This window comes from Odocoileus virginianus, chromosome 9, assembly GCF_023699985.2.
Source record: "Odocoileus virginianus isolate 20LAN1187 ecotype Illinois chromosome 9, Ovbor_1.2, whole genome shotgun sequence".
Taxonomy (NCBI): Eukaryota; Metazoa; Chordata; class Mammalia; order Artiodactyla; family Cervidae; genus Odocoileus; species Odocoileus virginianus.
Window position 1 is genome coordinate 1,897,623 of NC_069682.1, and position 19,017 is coordinate 1,916,639.

The window sequence follows — 19,017 nt, forward strand, 5'->3', positions numbered from 1 at the left end:
GCATCTACAGTTCTGAGAAGTGAAAGCCCTTTTAGCCCATCACTTTTAGCCTAGGATTATTTGCAGAAGAGGACAAAGAACAGTGACTTATATCAGGCCCCAATTATTTGTTATACATCACTTTTAACTACTCCAAGCTTTAAAAATATCTGAGTAGCATACATCGCCACTCAAACAAGGGAGAGAAGGCATGTGCATCTATGTTCAGAGGTAATATTAAACATATTCAATAACCAGATTCATCTAGACCATTCAGAATCTAAACATTAAGCTGAGCACATTTCTGCAGTTATCTTGAGGGCATTACCATCTTTAATGAGGCAAAAGGAGTCCTGGTACAGGGTTGAGCTCAAGGGGATAATACTCCAGTGAATGGAAACAATGGCTATTAACCAACAAGCATGAGAAAATTGCAACATTTTAACAATGGGTATAGATAAGGGGCTTCCCTGGTATCTCAGCTGGTAAAGAATCCACCTGCAATGCAGGAGACCCTGGTTTGATTCCTGGGTCAGGAAGATCCCCTGGAGAAGGGATAGGTTACTCACTCCAGTATTTTTGGGCTTCCCTTGTGGCTCAGATGGTAAAGAATTTACCTGCAGTGTGGGAGACCTGGGTTCAATCCCTGGGTTGGGAAGATCCCCTGGAGGAGGGCATGGCAACCCATTCCAGTGTTCTTGCCTGGAGAATCCCCACGGACAGAGGAACCTGGTGGGCTACAGGCCATGGAGTCACAAAGAGTCGGAAACAACTGAGCACCTGAGCATGCGTGCATAGATACAGTGGTGAAACTCCATGCACACCAGCCTCGGTGCACCCAACATGGCCTCGATAGAGAGATGGCATGGCAGAGTGAGCGGAAATGAACTTGAGGCAATGCTATTGGCTTCCATCATGGCCTTTGTGTGGTGTGCAGGGGTCCAGAAGCTTCTCTCCTGCAGATCTTAGTGAAGGAACGGGGAAGTGCCCAGCACAAGCCTATGTTGACAGGAGAGCCAGTCCCAAGGATAACTTTCAAGACTTGAGGGAAGAGGGACTTCCCTGGTGATCCAGTGGCTAAGACCACACGCTCTCAATGGAGGGCGCCTGGATTCCACCCCCGGTCAGGGGATGGGACCATACCATCAGGGACCCTACACACCACCACTGAAAATCATCCCATGTGCTACAACTTAAAAGGATACCTCAGGCTGCTGTGAAGACAGAAGATCCCGATTGCTACAACTAAGACCCAGACAAACAAACACACATTAAAAGAAGACTTGAGGAAAGAGGCTGGAGTAAAATATTGCAGGGGAGGCTTCCTGGAAAGTCCAGCAGCTGAGGGGACCAGTTAATGCTCACTGGTCACTGGCCCAGATAGCAGAAGAAGCTGTTAGGATAAGGGAGGGACCATCAAGACACAAGAAGATGGATTGGGCCTCCTTCACCCCAAGGTCCCATAACCCCCATTAGTCTCCATTCTGAGGAGGATGGGGTGGGAGATGGAAAGAAGGAATGCTGCTACTGCTGCTAAGTCACTTCAGTCGTGTCCAACTCTATGTGACCCCATAGACGGCAGCCCACCAGGTTCCACTGTCCCTGGGATTCTCCAGGCAAGAACAATGGAGTGGGTTGCCATTTCCTTCTCCAATGCATGAAAGGAAAAGTGAAAGTGAAGTTGCTCAGTCATGTCCGACTCTTCGCGACCCCATGGACTGCAGCCCACTGGGCTCCTCTGTCCATGGGATTTTCCAGGCAAGAGTACTGAAGTGGGGTGCCATTGCCTTCTCCAGAAAGGAGTAGGTGGTAGCCAGATCTGAAAGACAGGTTTTGAAGGAATCAGTTTAATCTTACTGTGGTTGAACTTGATAGACAATGTTTAAATTGTATAAGCAGACTAAATTTAATAGACTGAATTAAAATAGAGTTTAAAAATTTTCTAGCCACTGGGGCTTTATGAAGAAGTCATGATTAACTTTAAGAAAGAGAGAAGCTATATAATTGTGTGTGTATGTGTGTGTGTCTGTGTCTGTGTGTGTGTATGTGTATCATATTTCCAAAGCTCAAGCATGAGTAAACTTGCAACTCTATTACACAGATAGGAGAGCAGGGACAATTTTGCCAATATATTTTGTTTGCCTGTAAATTTAAGAAACCTGAATGATTAAGGAGGTGAACGTTTCAACATTTTGGTATTGGCAGTTTTAATTTCAGTATCTCTAGTGTGGTTTTCTTTTCACAGACATTAAAAGAAGATACCAAACCTGAGAGACTAATAATTATCTCCCTGACAAAATGTAAGATCAGAAATTGAAACTCAACACTGGGAAGCCAGTTCTGTTCTTCTGTTGTAGGAGTATAAATGCTTTTGCATGATTTTTTTTTTTTTACTCATCCAAGTACATAAAAGAGACAATTTTCTGAAAGGACATAATTGCACACAACATTCATCCAAATAAATCTGCAAGTAGATGATGAAAATTCAAGTAATGAGTATAATAAAGGACTGTAGGCAGTTCTTAAAAGCAAATCACAGAGACTCTAGGCTGAGCCTTAGTTTAGACAGGATTGCACATCATAGGTACTTAGGAAACCACATTTGTCTCATGAGGAGAACTGAAGTGAGCACGTTGCCCGCCCCTGAACAGGAGATGTAGCTGGTTCCACAGGGGCCAGACAAGGAACTGGAGCTTAGAACTCAGACAAAGCTTCTACTTAAACCTGAGCTCTTATCAATATCAAGTGCATTCCGGCTAGGAGTCAGAAAGTGTTAGTTGCTTAGTCATATCTGACTCTTTGGGACCCCATGGACTCTAACCTGCGAGGTTCTTCTGTCCATGGGATTCTCCAGGCAAGAATACTGGAGTAGGTAGCCATTCCCTTCTCCAGGGGATCTTCCTGACCCAGGGATCAAACCCGGGTCTCCTATAATGCAGGCAGATTCTTTATTGTCTGAGACATCAGTCAGAGCCCCACAAAAACTTGCAAGAGGGGGAGAAAAGAGACTCTACTCACAAGATAAGTTTAAAACAGAATGTAAAACCCTTGTTTTGTGAATTGTATGAGCTCTAAAGAACTGCTGCATCTGCTCCAGGTTTTTGCTGAGGCAGAAAGATGAATGCTTTTGTGCCTTTCTTCCTAGGTGCTTCCTACAAGGCAATGGTACTCATATCAGCTGGAGATTTCTCAGAGGTGCACCCAGGCTGACTGAATCAGAATATCTGAGACAAGGGCCCAGGAATTTTTTTGCCAAAGTGTCCAGGGGTTTTAATGGTTACTGAAGTCTGAGAACCTCTGTTTTTAAAAGAGCAATGACCCACGCACAAAGGAACTGAGAGAAGTAACAGAAGGGGCCAGACTGATGATGGCCAGCTGAAGGCCCGCTTTCTCAGCAGCCAAAGCCTAGAGGACAGGGAAGGCATTGCAGCAGCGGAGCTGCAAAGGCCTGGAAGCCCCAGGCAGCCCTTCTGCCTTCCAATGGAGCTCAGAGCGTGGTAGTAACTTGCCCAAACTGTGCAACAGTATTAGAGAAAACTCAACCCTGGGGTCTCCTGACTTTTCATGCTGTACGCCCTGCATTAGAAAGCGGGAGCATTTGGGTCTATCTCAGAGACTATTGGAAAGGAATGAATGTAAGCAAGCTATTTAACATGCCTGAGTCTCTATTTAAGAAGAGCTTTTGGGAGATCATATTCAGGTCTTCTTCTAATGGTAAAATTCTAGCAATTTGAGGATCCAGGAAAATAATACCAAAGAATTAAGTGAGCTGGTGGAGACACTGGAAAATGAGGAGCATACACCCTTGGTGAGGAGACACTGACCTCCAGCTGACGGTCAGGGGCCCCGCAGAGAGGACTTGTGGAACATTCACAGGGTCTGGTTGCCAGTCCAGCCCCCTGAACTTATCCTTTAGCCCTCACTTCAAATCCTACAGAATAAAGGGAACAAACATATTTGCTATTTCTGGCATTATGTTAGCTTGGGCCGCTCCTCCCCCAGAAGCAAATGCTAAGATAAGGATTCACTGTAAGTCATGTATTGGGGAGACCCAGGAATCACTAGCACTGAAATGGAGAAGTAGAACAGGGAAGGAAAGGTAGATATTCAAGGACTAATCAGCAAGCAAGCAAGTTCCACCTTGGGAACAAGAGCTCAGTCCTGCTGGGGATGTCTGAGAGACTGCATATAGTCTGTCCTCAGTACTATTCCATCCAGGGCAAGACAGCTAAGGTATTTATACATCGATTCCCATCACTTTCTCAGGGCTGCCTCTGGGGGGTGTGGAGGTTAATTTCTTTGGAATTTCTAGCCTGCTTTGTATTAGAAGAGCAGACTACAGTGTCCAGAGAAAGTCTCCAAGCAAAGAGATGCGAGTGGTTGCATTTGAAGGTGGAGTTAGTGAGGGCCGACATGGCATCATGTGAGTGGTGCACCAGCAACATTTGTACCATGATGCTATTCACCCCCATCATACCACCTCCATGCCTGCTGTGTGTGAAGTCAGGACAGTGTTTCTAAGTGAGAGAGGAATCTGAAATTTCCTGTGAAATTTCCTAATTCTTAAAGCATGGCAGCCAATTTATATTAAAAAGACTACAAATATCACTTGTAAATGTTTCTTTTTAATAGATGCATTCATTGGGCTTAGGAAGATGTGGGTTTGATTTCCATTTCAGCTAATGAATTTGATAAAAGTTAGTCACTTACTGTCTAGTGGCCCTAAGTATCATCTCTTAAATGCAAATCCCAGGCCAAGGAAAAATCATGGATGAATTTATTCAACTTTTAACTGCAAGGGTTGGGGGCGGGGATTGCCTTCATTTTGGGCATCTACCTTGTACCTGGTTTACCTCTTATGGCTTTATACTAATTACTTTATGTGATTCTTACAACCACTCTATAATATGTTATTTATTTTCCTTTTCAAACCTCAAACATCACTCCTTAAACACCCCTAGATATAATTTCTATCATGGACAAATAGTGAACAATTTATTTTCAGTTGATAACAAATAATTTCCTTGTAGTCTCTGAGGAGGCCAGAAAGGATTTATCCTCTTAAATGTGAACAATTCACTGTTTCTCACTTTCTTTATTGGCGGATAACTGCCTTATAATATTGTGCTGGATTCCGCTGTGCCTCGATATGAATCAGCCACAGGATACGCACGGCCCCTCCCTTCTGCATCTCCCACCCATCTCCGTCCCACCCATCCCTCTGTGTTGTCTCAGAGCACTGGGTTGGGCTCCCTGTGTCACACGGCAAATTCCCACTTGCTTCTGTTTTCTATATGGTCATGTATATGTCTCCATGCTCCCCTCTCAATTTGTCCCACATTTTGAAATATATGTATAGGTTCATAGGAGGTTGCAAAGAAAGGTGCACCCAGCTCTCCCTATATATTAGCATCTTATACACTATGGCAAAATATCAACACCAAGAAATTGATGGACAGTCCATAGAGCTTGCTCAGATTTCATTAGTTATATATGAACTCATGTGTGTATGTTGTGTGTGTGTCTGTGTGTCTGTGTGTGTACTCTGCAATTTTATCACACTGTAGTCTTGCATAACTACTAACACATTGATAACCAATGGTAACATCACTATAAAATGATGATGCTACCCCTTTATAGCACACACTCCTCATCTGTAACTCTGGCAACCACTAATTTGCTGTACGTCTCTATATTTACAAACGTTATATACATGTTATATAAAAGTTATATTCACAAATGTTACATAAATGGAATTATGCATCCTTGAGTTTCACTTTGTTTCACTCAGTATGGGCTTCCTCTTCCAGGACTGCACTCAGTCCTGAGGGCCACAGGCCCCGCCCCCTAGCGTGTCACCACCCCCCTGCAGAGGGGCCTTATCTGACAGCCTCTGCAGACTCTCTGCTGTCCACCCTCCTTACTCGGCTTAAATCCACGACTCATAGAAAACTTAGAATGTATCACCTTGCCTGTCTGGTGGTGATTTTATTTGTATGCTTATGTATCTGTTTATGATCACACCCTGATATCAGGGCTTCCCTGATAGCTCGGTTGGAAAAGAATCTGCCTGCAATGCAAGAGACTCTGGTTCAATTCCTGGGTTGGGCAAATCCCCTGGACAAGGGATAGGCTACCCACTCCGGTCTTCTTGGGCTTCCCTGGTGTCTCAGCTGGTAAAGAATCCGCCTGCAGTGCAGAAGACCTGGGTTCAATCCCTGGGTTGGGAAGATCCCCTGGAGAAGGGAAAGGCTATCCACTCCAGTATTCTGGCCTGGAGAATTCCATGGACTCTATAGTCCATGGGGTCACAGAGAGTCGGACACGACTGAGTGACTTTCAGTTTATGATCACACCCCTACACTTAGAATAAACTGAATGAAATTAGTGATTTTGCTTTACTCATTCTTAGGACCTTGCACAGAGTTGGATATATAAAATACACATATATACATGGAAATATGGAAAATGGGATTATGGGTGATATTTATTTTATCCTTTATACTTTTCTGAATTTGCTGGATTTTCTGCAATAAAATCAACAATTTTTTTTTTTTTTTAAATGAAGAAAAGCCGAAGTGCTTGGGAAGCTTTTGGCTACCCTCTGATCATTCCTGGGCAAATTCTGATGTGACATGAATGTTTTCCATGTGAGTGAGGATGCTGGGTGGTGCATTAAAAGACAGGTGCATTAAAGGGACACTGGCTCCATTCATCCAGGGGCTGTTACATCTGGGGGGAGTTCAGGGAGATTGTTGTTTAGTTGCTAAGTCGTGTCCAAGTCTTTTTGTGACTCCGTGGAAAGGGCCTAAACAGCAAAACTTCAAAACTCTCCTAACTAAGTCTTCCTGAGAACATCAACTCATTCCTTCCATGGCTGTTCTATGTTGTTTTGTACCCTGGTGCGGCTGATGAGTCTCAAGTGAATTCTCTGGGTAGGTTGCAGTGATGGGAAATGCAGAAATCTGAGCCTAGAGATACAGCAGTGTGGTGGACATCTTCCATTCATCCTTCCAGATCTAGGTCCTCCCTCCTCTGAGTCCTGGGAGTTCAACTTGTGTTGACCCACTGATGGCTTCCAGCTGGACTCAGTCAATGCAGGGCTCCCGTGGGAGCCTGGAAGGAAGGAGCAGAGTGAGGCTGGGTTATTTTTGACCCAGCTCTCAACCTGCAGCTTCACTGTGGGTCTGGCTTCCAGTGAAGCTCAGAGCTCCTGCCAGCCAGCCCTCTCTGTGACAATCTCTACTTCCAGATTCCAGTCATGAGTTCTGCACCTTACCTCTTCAGGCATGGGGTAGCAAGATCAGTGTTCCAGCCTAGAGAACTTCCCTGGTCCTCATGACACTTCCTCTTGACTGATCTACATCCGCCAATACCTTTATTAAACTCTCCCAAAGGGCTTCCCAGGTGGCTCACTAGTAAAGAACCCACCTGCCAGTGCAGGAGACATAAGAGACACAGGTTCGAATTCTGGGTCAGGGAGATCCCCTGGAGGAGGGCACAGCTACCCACTCCAGTTTTCTTGCCTGCAGAATCTCATGGACGGAGGAGCCTGGCAGGCTATAGTCCATAGTGTCGCCAAGAGTCAAACATGACTGAAGTGACTTAGCACACCCCCCCCAAAGTACTGGAATTTGTCATCTGCAGGGACTCTTAGTGATACCGCAGACATGAATAGGGTGGACACAGTCCTAGAAAAGTCATTTTTTCCCCACCAACAAAAATAAGCATGTGACAGGAAAATAAAAGACCTTTCCATATTACTTCCCATGCTTATTGTTAAAGTGGAAAATTATCCTTCAAATTCAGTTCACAGATACTTCTAACAGGATGACACAGAGGATGGTGATTTCCTTTCTATAAGCCTTCTGGGAAGTGTCATAGGTGACTTATGGAAAATCAGAATTATGAGAAAGTGCTCTTGGGAAGATAATACCTGTGACAGATGAAGTGACAAAGTAAACTGGGGAGGGGCCAGACATGAAAACCTTACCCGGCCATCGCTTGTCAGCAGGATGGAGTCACTCTTTATGTCCCTGTGGATCACTCCTTGGTTGTGAAGGTAGGAGAGAGCTCTCAGAACTGACAGACAGACAGTGGCTATCTGCTCTTCATTCATTCTAGAAAGGAAATCACATTGAAGGAGCTAGGTCAGGTTTAAGACCATCTTTGAAATGATCAAGAGAGGTAGCTCCCTTGGGTTCCAGTGAACCAGTCCATGCTCCCCAGGCCATGTCTGGAAAACTCACAGGGAAGGAAAAGGAAGTCTTTGGGACCCGACTCCCAGAACCTAAGGCTTAACCCTAATGATGATAGGGGCCATGTATAAACTGAAGGAGAGACCCCAGGGGCTGGTCTTTGGGTCATTAGAGCAAGCGCACTTCCCTGGACTCCTCCAGGTAACTCTCCAGGTTCTGACAAACCACCAGGGCCCTGCAGAGCGGGACACTGAATGGACCCGTAGTTCCAGGAACGGCTCCGAGGTGACCGTGAGGAAGTCCTTTAACTTCCTCGGGTCTCTGTTTCCTCATCTTGGACGTGGGCGTGACCATGTTCTCTTCCTGGGCTTCCCTGGTGGCTCAGCTGGTGGAGGATCCGCCTGCGATGTGGGAGACCTGGGTTCGATCCCTGGGTTGGGAAGAGCCCCTGGAGAAGGGCATGGAAACCCACTCCAGTGTTCTGGCCTGGAGAACTCCACGGACAGAGCAGCCTGGTGACTGCAGTCCACAGGGCTGCAGAGTCCTACATGCCCGAGTGGCCGAGCACACATATGCACACACACACACACACACACACACACACACCATCTACCTGTATCTACATCCATACAGGGCTGCTGAGACCTCAGGCTATACTAACAGGAATCTTCCAGCTGAAATGCTGGTGATAAATGTTCAGTGTCTTCCCCAGCATCATTTTGTTTTCAGGTGGTCTACCACTGACTCTGAGCTGTAGGGGGTCATGACTGAAACACTGCCTCATTATAGTGGAGAAACAGCAGTATCTTGGTTCCCTCACAAGGGTTCCCCAATGCTTTCTTGCCATCTTGCTTCCCCTCTGTTACTGCTCATCTGGATCCACTTATGATTTGGATGCCATTTCAGTGACATCTGTTACAACTCCTTCATGATAATCCTTTCAATTTTTTGGCATTTTATCTACCAGCAAAGCAAACTTAAAGTTTCCTAAATGTACATGATTTTTGTTTTACATATGTGTTCCTTTGAACCTTGCTTTTCCAAGCATGGTCCATGAACTAATAGCATTAGCATTGCCTGGCGGCTCCTTAGAATGCAAAGTATCACTCTCCTCCCTACTGAATCAGGATCTGCATTTTAATAAGATGCATGGGTAATTTGTACGCATATTAAAATTTGAGAAGCACTGCCTTAGCACATACTCTTTCATTTGCTTTCAATGCCCTTTTCTTCCCACTTGCCTTCTTAGTAAACTCCTATGCATCTCTCAAAACCCATCTTGGACATTGCTGTATATCAAAAATATTTCTTGACTCTAATAAAGGTATTCAGGTATTCTTCTATGCTACTCATGTACATCTTTCTAATTTTGCACAGGTGTTATAATTTATTTATTTTGTACCACCAGCATTTAGGAAAGAGTCTGGCACATAAAAAGTGATTAATATACACTTGATGAAATGACTACAACTGGCATTATCAGAGAAGCAAGTAGCTGAGGCAACAGGGGCAATTAACCGTTGTTACTTGCAAGGCGATTTGAAACAGAATTGAAGAATCTCTCTCTCTCTCTTTTATGTAGCTTATTCTTGTTAAAACTACATAAAACTTTGCTGTTTCACCTGCCCCTGCCTTCCCAGATACCCTTGGTAGTATCAACATATAGCAATGGCATAGCAACTCAGGAGAGTGAAACTAAGTTTTAGATATCTTCATAGGGATGGGAAATTCTACTATTTGTCACTTAAACTCAGTTCTCAGCAGCTTGCTGATTTAAAATCAATGAGTATCAGTGAACTCCTAGAGGGCAGGGAGAATGTGAATTAAATGAATGAACTATACATACATGATATTGTAACAGGCATCTGGGAATACAGAAGAAAGGGCAGTCATTCCTCTGCCTTCAAAGTGCTTACAACTTATGAAGAGTTCATTGAGGTAGTTACTGAAGTCTTAACGTGGGGAAGAATAATAAGCATCTTGAATTTTTTGTCTGGATAATAAGAACCTTACCTGGTATGAGTAACGATGTCTGTCAAGGCACCGCCTTCTAGGAATTCCATGACCACCCAGAGCTCATCACTGACAAGGTAGCTATTGTACATGTCAACCACGTTGTCATGGTGATAATCCCGCATTATCACAACCTGGGCAAAATGGAAAGACACCACTTGACTTGGGAAGGTGAAATTAAGCATTTTGTTTTCTTGTGACCACATCTGGGCTGTGGGTTTCATGATGGAGAAGTAATGATGGGGAGGGAGAGAGAGATTCAGAAGTCTATTACAGACGCAGGGCCAGCACTGAGAGTCACTGGTAGGAATAGAGATCACATTAGCGAAGTCAGAGAAAACAGTAGGTCAGTGAGACTTGGCAAGAATCAAGAATAAAGACAGGCAGAACCACAGAAGGGTCTCCATTCACAAGAGTGAGGTTAGTTGACTATTTTGGGGGATGTGATCAGATTTCTCATGGGTTGCTCTTAAAACCCACTGTGCATACTCTGCTGTTGGTTAACTTGGCAAAAGGGTCACCAACGCAAAGTAATTGAGTCTCATAAGTGAATGAAATGAACAGTCATTAGGGTTTGAGCCACAGGAGACCAATTTAACTTCTTGGGAGGTCTGTGTTGAGTCTAAAAGAGTTTGGGCTGAATACAAAGGATAAGTCTTGAAGGTAAAAACATTATGATTTAAGCATAAAAAGGTCAGCTTGTGTCTGCTTGCTAGAGAGAGCATCCAGGAGTTGCTGTCCTGTGGCTGCTTGTGGTGACACGTTCAGAATCAGTATTGAATAATAAATTATACAGTTATTACTTAAGTTCACCTGTCCTGTCTGTTCTGGCATTCCAGAATTTGGGAGCTGTGGGTCAGAAAGAAGCTGAACCCCACTTACCTGGTGCTCTCTGTGAGGTGTGGAGGGTGGAAAAGGAATGAACACCTATGGGAGGTAGAATGCATTGAGGTTCTGGTGGCTTCACATGAACCCCCACAGAAGAAGGTTCAAAATCACAGTTGAGTGCATGGTCACAGCTGCATGAACCTGCTGTCTGACCGGGGTTAGTCACGTAAACTGAGTCCAGGTGTCCTTGCTGCTAAAATGGAGATAACATCTTTCTGTCACCTGACCAATGCTTAGCACAGAGGGTGACCCACAGGAGGAACTTCATAAAGAAGCAGCCACAGAGGCACAGAAAAAGGGATGCTGTTTTCGTATTTACCTTTTCAGCATCCTCTAATGTCATAAAACGTACATGCACTGTTTCTAAAATGGGAAAGAAATGTTGTGGAGGACAGAAAGATTGACCCAAACACCCCGTCTACCTCATTGAAAAGCAGCTCTCGCCTCTGTTGCTTCCGGAGGTCCATTTTCTTCACTGCGACTTGTTTTCCAGTGTGTTTCTCCGTGGCGATGCACACAATGCCGGTCGACCCCTCCCCAATTTTGATAAAGTTGTCCAAGTATTCCCTGGGGTCTCCTGGGCTGACCACCAGCTGCAAGGCAGCCCGGAACTGTTCGTGGGACACCCTGGAGGGTTGCTGGTCTGAGGAGGAGCCCCAGCTGGGTGGGGGGTAGGTGCTAGATGAGATGCTGAGAGAGCTCAGGTAAGAAGCTGTGGAGATGTACTGTGAGCTGGCCTGCAGGGATGGGTGGTGGTACAGGGTGGCTTTGTGGTACCCGGATGGGTACTGGTGGCTGCTTGAGGAATAGCCTGCTTTGCTCTGACTCTGAGGTAGTTTGCTAGGACCCCTGGGGTAGGTGTCGGACCCTGACAGCGGTGGGCTGAGGACCATCTGTGCTCGATCATAGTCCACCTGGAAAGACAGACACAGATGGAGAAACTTACAGGCTCTACCTGAACGTCACAATCAGCACACCGCTGGACCAAATGATGAGCACCACTTCTCACAGCCTGCTTGGGGGAAGGCTTACCTCGCGAAGTCCTGGATGTCTGCTCCCACCCTTATCTGCCCTCCAACTTCCCCATCCAGCCTCTTTCTTCCTCCTTCCCTATTAAAATCCCCAGAAGCAGACTCTGAGACCTGCATTAGGATGCAAGTAGTAGGAGGTGATCCCTGGACTTATGAAGTGGGACAGGAATGGGGAAAAAGTCAATAAAGGGTGAATCATAAAGCATGGTGGTTAGTTTTAGGTGTCAACTTGGCTACACATGGAGCCCCGTTGCTTGCTCAAACACCAGTCTAGATATCACTGTGGAGGCAATTTTCAGATGTGATTAACATTTAAATCAGTAGACTTTGAGTAGAACAGATTACCCTCCAAAATGTGGGTGGGCCATATCGAATCAGTTGAAGGTTTTAAGAGAAAAGATTGAGTTTACCCAAAGAGGAAGGATTTTTGCACCTACACTGTCCTTGGGCTCAAATCTCTATCAATTCTTGCTGGAATTTCTAGCCCCCACAATTGCATCAGTCAGTTCCTTAAAATCTCTCCCTCTCTCTGCATGCATGCGTGCACACACATGCATACACTGTTGGTTCTGTTTCTCTGGTGAACTCTAACATACACAGCAAGATACCATTGATGTAACTGGAACCTAATTCCACTAGCCAAGTCTGAACCCTGGAAGACTATGTAGGACACGCACTTTAAAACTGTCCCATCTCAGAGCAGAGAGTTAAGGTATTCAGGTACCAAATCTGCTTACCATCAGCTCCTTGGGATATGAATTAACCGGCACTTTTGGTTTTCCGTGTCTTGAACTGAGCAGGCTCTGACAGTCAGGGGAAGGTCTAAGACCAGGATTTTTTAGCCTTGGTACCCATGATGTTCTGGGCCAGATAATTCTTTGATGTGGATGGCTGTCCTGCATATTGAAGGATATTTAGCAGCTTCCCTGGATTCTACCCACTAGATGCTGTAGCAGCTTCTCCTCCCATTTATGGCCAACAAAATTTTCGTAAGATGTTGTCAAATGTTCCCAGGATATGGACAAAATAACCCTTGATTAAGGACTACTATTTTAGACAAAGGAAAGCAGTGCTGGGAGATAGAAACAGTCAGTGGTGAAGGGATATGTCTGAGGCACTAACAGTACAAATGTATTGAGAGAAAACATATTTTCAGGGCTGTGTGTGTGTGAAAGAGAAATCTACTCAGCTTTCAGAAGGATTACAGCCAAGAACATTCTACTCTAATTGTGAAGAGTGGAGTGGATGGGGAGGACAGATAGGGCAGGGGTGGGGGAAGCCAGTGAGGGGTTTCTAAGACAGTAGAGGTAGGCTTCAGCAATCACACTCTGGAAAAGACCAAGAAGGAGCTCTGGCCACCCCTGGAATGACTGAGGTCAAGGATGGTGAATATGCCACAGTACACTACCCTCACCTCCTTGCCCAAAGTAGGAAGTGTTAGTAGATCAATGCACTCCTTTGTGCAAGATCCTGATAATAACAGTGTTGGGTAAATAGAAGGTGCTTCAAAAAGATTTGTTGATGGGATCTCAGCCTCTTTCTTAACACAGCATCCCAGGAAGTCTCTACTGCTCTACAAGGATGTACATGGAATGACATCTTCATGCTCAACCTCATCTACCCCGAGGATCTAGATTTGCTCTAAATGATGGTTATTGGCTACCTGTGGCTATCTAATTAAAATCAATAGAAACCAAAGTTAAAAATTTCATTCTTCATTCACATTAGTCATATGTTAGGTATTTAATGAGTTGACATATCAAACAGCACAGATAAGAGAATATTTCCACCATTGCAGAATATTCTACAGGGTTGCATTGCTCTATACGAATTCACTGGTCCTGTGTGGTCCATTCATTCATTCATTTAGTGCTGTGCTTAATCGCTCAGTCATGTCCAACTCTTTGTGACCCCAAGGACTGTAGCCCGTCAAGCTCCTCTGTCCACTGGATTCTCCACACAAGAATACTGGAGTGGGTTGCCATGCCCTCCTCCAGGGGATCTTCCCAACCCAGGGATTGAACCCAGGTCTCTCACACTGCAGGTAAATTCTTTACCATCTGAGCCACCAGGAAAGCCCCATTTATTTAGCACAAAAATTAATATTTGAGCAACTATTAGCTGCTAGGCACCATCTCAGGTTCGGTGGGAAGGTCCAGCAATAATCGCAATGGATGGTATTTCTGTCTTCCTGGAGTTTACTAGAGAAGAAGATGGAAGATAGACAAGAAAACCAATAACTATGCAGTATATGGTCTAGTAGCAATGGGTGATATGAAAAATAAAGCCCTGGAAGGGGGTTGAGAGTAACAAGATGCCGTCTTCGATGGGCTGGCCAAGGAAGGCTTTCTGAGAGGTGCCGCAGGAGCAGAAGCCTGGCTGAAGTGAGGGAGCGAGCCCTGGACTGTGGGGGAGGGGGGCAGCCCAGGCAGGGGCACAGCATGCGCAGAGCTCTGAACACACACAGGCTTGAGGAGCAGGCGCCCGGGGAAGGCGGGCGCAGAAGCAGCGCGCAGGCAGATGGTGCGGACCCCCTGCAAGGACGCCGGAGATGGCTACTCACGGGGGCATGGTGGGGTCCTGACTCTCTCGCCGCTGAAGGAGCAGCTCTGGTGGCAGGGATGCCCGTGAGCTTACTGCAGTCAGTGTGGGCACAGACTAGGGTGGGCTCTCTACATGGCATGAGGAACGTGGGATCCAGGGTCAAGTCTAAAGACAGAGCTGACAGGATTTGCTGACGGATGGGATTAGAATAGGAAGCAGGAGAATCAGAGGTAGTTCCCAGGATTTTGGCTTGAGGAACAAGCCACTTAGTAATACAAGGAGCACAAGGGAAGAAGCAGGATTGTGGGCGGTGAATCAGCGTCCAAGACGGCTCCCAGGGATCCCTGCTTCCCTAAAATCAGGAATGTGCAGTCTTCTCCTCCGCGGTATCTGGTGGATTTGTGTGGGGAAAAGAATATGGTGGCAGTGATAGCAAGTGCCCTCTGAGGTCAGTGTGGACATCATGTCTTCTCCACATTCTCTCCTGTTGCTCTGACTTTCTCTGGTTGCCATCTTGTGGGGACACTCAAAAGCCTAAGGCGAGGTCTTCCTGCCAAGAGCCAGCTGGAAACAGAAGCCTTCCGCCAACAGCCGAGTGTGTCATCTCGGAAGTGATCCCCTGCCCCAGTCAAGCCTTCAGATGGCGGTAGCCCGGGATTCCTTATTACACACGAATAGGTAACTAACACATGGGGCAAACCCAGAGTCCCATCACGGCTGTGTGATGTGTGAGACGGCCATTAATCATCCGCACAGAGATGTCGCTCAGGTGACTTAGGCATGCCTCCAGTGCAGGGCAGAGTGAGGCTGACGACATGACTCTGAGGGCTGTCAATGTTTAGCTGGCATTTAAAGCCATGGCATAGAATGTGTAAGAGGACGTTCAAGGACGCCAGCATGTGGAGTCCAGAAAGAGAAGGAGGAAGCGGCGCAGGAGCTGCGGAGGCGGGGCCAAATGGTCAGGAAAGGCACAGGGGCCTAGGGTGTCCTGAGGCCCGGAAGGACGGTGATTCAGGAAGGAAGGAGTGGCGGGCCGTCGCATGCCACGGAGGCGTGAAGCAGGGCGCAGCGCGGCGCCCGCTGCACCTGGCCACATCAGCGGACACAGGCGCGCTCAGAGGCACCGGCCCGCACACCGCGTGAGCCGGGCCGCCTCCCCGAGTCAGGGAACGCGGTCTGCACACGGGGGGCCCCTGAGGGGTGCCGCCGCGGTCCTACTCTCGGTTATGCACGGCCCTCTGGCTCCAGGCCACACTGCCTGCCTCCTGCCCTGCTGCACTCGGGAGCCTCGCACCAGCGGGGGCTGGGTGCTGTGCAGTCTGAGCCCTGGCCTGCTTGCAGGGCGGAGAGAAAGTGTTTAAGGATGTATTGAAAGCTGAGTTTTGATTCTGGTAACTTGAGTCAAAACACTTAAGTAAAATCAGGATCATCATATCTCTCTCCAAAGGTTTTTATGACGTTTAAGGTAAGCCTAAGGGCCCCCTAGAGCAACCTACTGTTTAAGAAAAGGCTCTGGGTGCAAAGCCTTTTTTTGCCATTTACAAGTTGTGTGACATTGGGCAAGTTATTTAGACTCCTGTGCTTCAGTTTCTCATCTTAAAGATGGGAGTAATAATAATAATACCTACAGAATAATAATGGTACCTGCCTAATAATAATAATACCTACATCCTTTTGTCACTGCAAATGCTAAGGAGTTGAATACAAATTAAAGAATTTGAATGGAGATTATTCCATATAATCTATTAATTCATTCTAGGTAGTGTTATTATATAAAGTGCTTAGCAAAATAGAGGGAATGTAAAAGAAAATAATAAATAGTAACTACAATGATAATAAAACTAGTGAGTATTTATTGAATACTTACAATGTACTTGTATATATACTCCTATCTCACACATCTTCTAAAACAAAGTGGCTTATTATAATATAGCAAACATCATTGAAATCCTATATTTGAGATCAAGTTGGATTTTGTCTAAGGCCCTGGATTTGTGCCATACACAAAACAAAACTGGTATGTGCTAGGGTTAGGGGATGACAAATGTCACTGTAAATTAAATAATGAAATTCTTCCTGCAAATTAAGCTCAGATTAGCAAAGCCCAGGCTAGTTACAAGGCCATCATGTGAGGGGAAGCTGAATCTATGACTTTCACTCTTGAAAGTGTGTCCTGGGAGTGATCACATGCCATTATCTCCTGCTGTCTTTATGACAGTATTTCCTCCTGTACTTTGAAACAGGATTCGTTCTCTGCAAGCAGGTATAACTGATCTCTGAAGAAATGTTGGAAGTGAAAGGTGTCTCTGGTGGGAATCACACTCCTCCACTGTGCTTCCTTATCAGACTCCTTGTCACAACTGTCACGTGACATCAAGAAAACACCACGTGAATCTGAGCTTACATTTAGTTTTGTGGATGGTGTTATGAGAATGCTCTAATTTCATTCTTTACCATGTAGCTGTCCAGTTTTCCCAGCACCACTTATGAAAGAGACTATCTTTTCTCCATTGTATCTTCTTACCTCTTTTGTCTTGCAAATCAACCATACTCCAATATAGAATAAAAATTAAATTTTTAAAAACTAAATAATTAAATACCAAAAAAGAAAAGAAAAGGATGCTTGTCTGCACAGATGGTAGGATTTCCAGTTAGATAGAATGCAGAATTCTTCACACATGTGCTAAAGGTCTTTGAAATTAGGTCTTAGAGATAAAACCATGCCACTGTCTTTCATGGCTGCTAGAAGCAGGTGCAGACTCTTAAAAAAGCAATGGTACAAATGCCATCACAAGAGACAGGTTTTGGTACCAGGCTCAAGGGATATGGGTCAAAGGACAATGGACATTTGGCTACTGGGAGAGAATGCGTGGTCCTCCCTCCATGCTCTGTCCACTCAAAGAGAGGATGGTGGACAAACAGCTGGCTATGTAAAGGAGAAATTCATAAGCAACCTGTTCTATTGACTGTTGCTGAACCATGGTCCCCAGTTGATCTTCATGACCTAAGGGTTCCAGATGGTGACTGTCGCTGGCTCAAACACTGTGGCTAGCCTCATGATTTTTCACTCTAACAGACAAGCAGAAGGTAGTTAATCCCACTGTATGGTTGATAAAACTAAAGCTCTGGGAGGCGAAACTGTCCCCAAGCAATCCAAGTTCAAATGCCCCAAACCGTAATCTACCATCTGATTCTTTGGTTCAGGCCAGGTCACCCCCAGGGGGACAGTGTCCATGTCCCAGCTGATGGGCACACCGGCACCACGGCCTGATTTACTGCCTGCCCTGGCAATGCTTATATTAGTTGTCACCTCTACAAACCAAGGCTTAATGTCCTCTTTTTCATAAAAGTAGGAATGTTTTACTGGGAGCCAAAGTTGGGTCCCTTCCTTTAACCAACTGCTTTGTTAGAAGCCTGTCCTGCAGGAGTAACACACTGATGTTAATTATGATACCTGACATTTGCCGAGTGCTTTCTACGTGCCAGGGGCCATTTTAAGCATTTTTATATATGTGCCTGCATTTAAATCCCAAGTAACACAATGAAATAAAGTCCTGAAACTGTTCCATTTTACAGATAAGGAAGCTGAGACACCATGGGTTTAAGTAGGTCATGGAAAAGTCTCATAGCTCCTAAGGAGTCGAGCTGGGATTCAAATCCAGACAGTATCACCTTAGAATTTGTGATAGCTTCCCAGAGGTATCCTTTAACAATAAAAAGATAGCTAAGGTCAGGACTGAGGTGGACACAGTATAGAGTGATAGCTACAGAGCTGAACCTGGGTCGGTGCTTCACTAGGGGCCCAGATGTCTAAGACGCCTGGGGCAGAATGCAAGAATTCAGCCAGAAAATGATGGATGATAATACCTGGGGGAGGGGGGTGGAAGAAAAATTAACTGTGTGTATTTTAATAGTCTTGGCTTATATAAATCAGCTCAAAATATATTAAAAAGGGATAATCAATAGTCGCAGCAAAATGAGTTGATCATTACAGGAAAATGAGCACATTGCTTTCATTTTTCTGTGGTCATAGCCACAGAAAATTTTGTGTTCAGGTACAAGGCTCAAACTTTCTTCTAGGTGTTTGTCTAAGCTCTCTTCTATAACAAGGTCTCCTGGCCTTTTACATGGCTCTTAAACTGTTACAATGATTTAATTGTCCTACTCTAGATAGTCTTTCCTATAATACCTTATAATCATAAATGGGTAAGACAAAAATGATGAATTTGTCCATATGTGCTGTTTTGTACATACATACACATTTGTGCCTATAAGAAAGACTTTCAAAGGAGTAAAGCTTGAACTGGCAACCTTTTCTAAAACTGACTTAGAAATATATTCTAGGGAAAGAAGGAGTACATTTG

General features: G+C 45.3%; 1 protein-coding gene across 5 annotated transcripts in view; it reads right to left on the reverse strand.

Moving 5' to 3' along the window:
- PAK5 (p21 (RAC1) activated kinase 5) overlaps positions 1-19,017 on the reverse strand; it is a 399,298-nt gene that overhangs the window by 10,280 nt on the left and 370,001 nt on the right. For all 5 annotated transcript variants that reach the window (XM_070471882.1, XM_070471884.1, XM_070471883.1 and 2 more), the window contains exons 5-7: positions 11,501-11,992; positions 10,191-10,324; positions 7,973-8,099 (exon numbers count right to left, since the gene is read on the reverse strand). In XM_070471882.1, the coding sequence (XP_070327983.1) occupies positions 7,973-8,099; positions 10,191-10,324; positions 11,501-11,992 (753 nt within the window). The remainder of the gene's footprint in view (positions 1-7,972; positions 8,100-10,190; positions 10,325-11,500; positions 11,993-19,017) is intronic.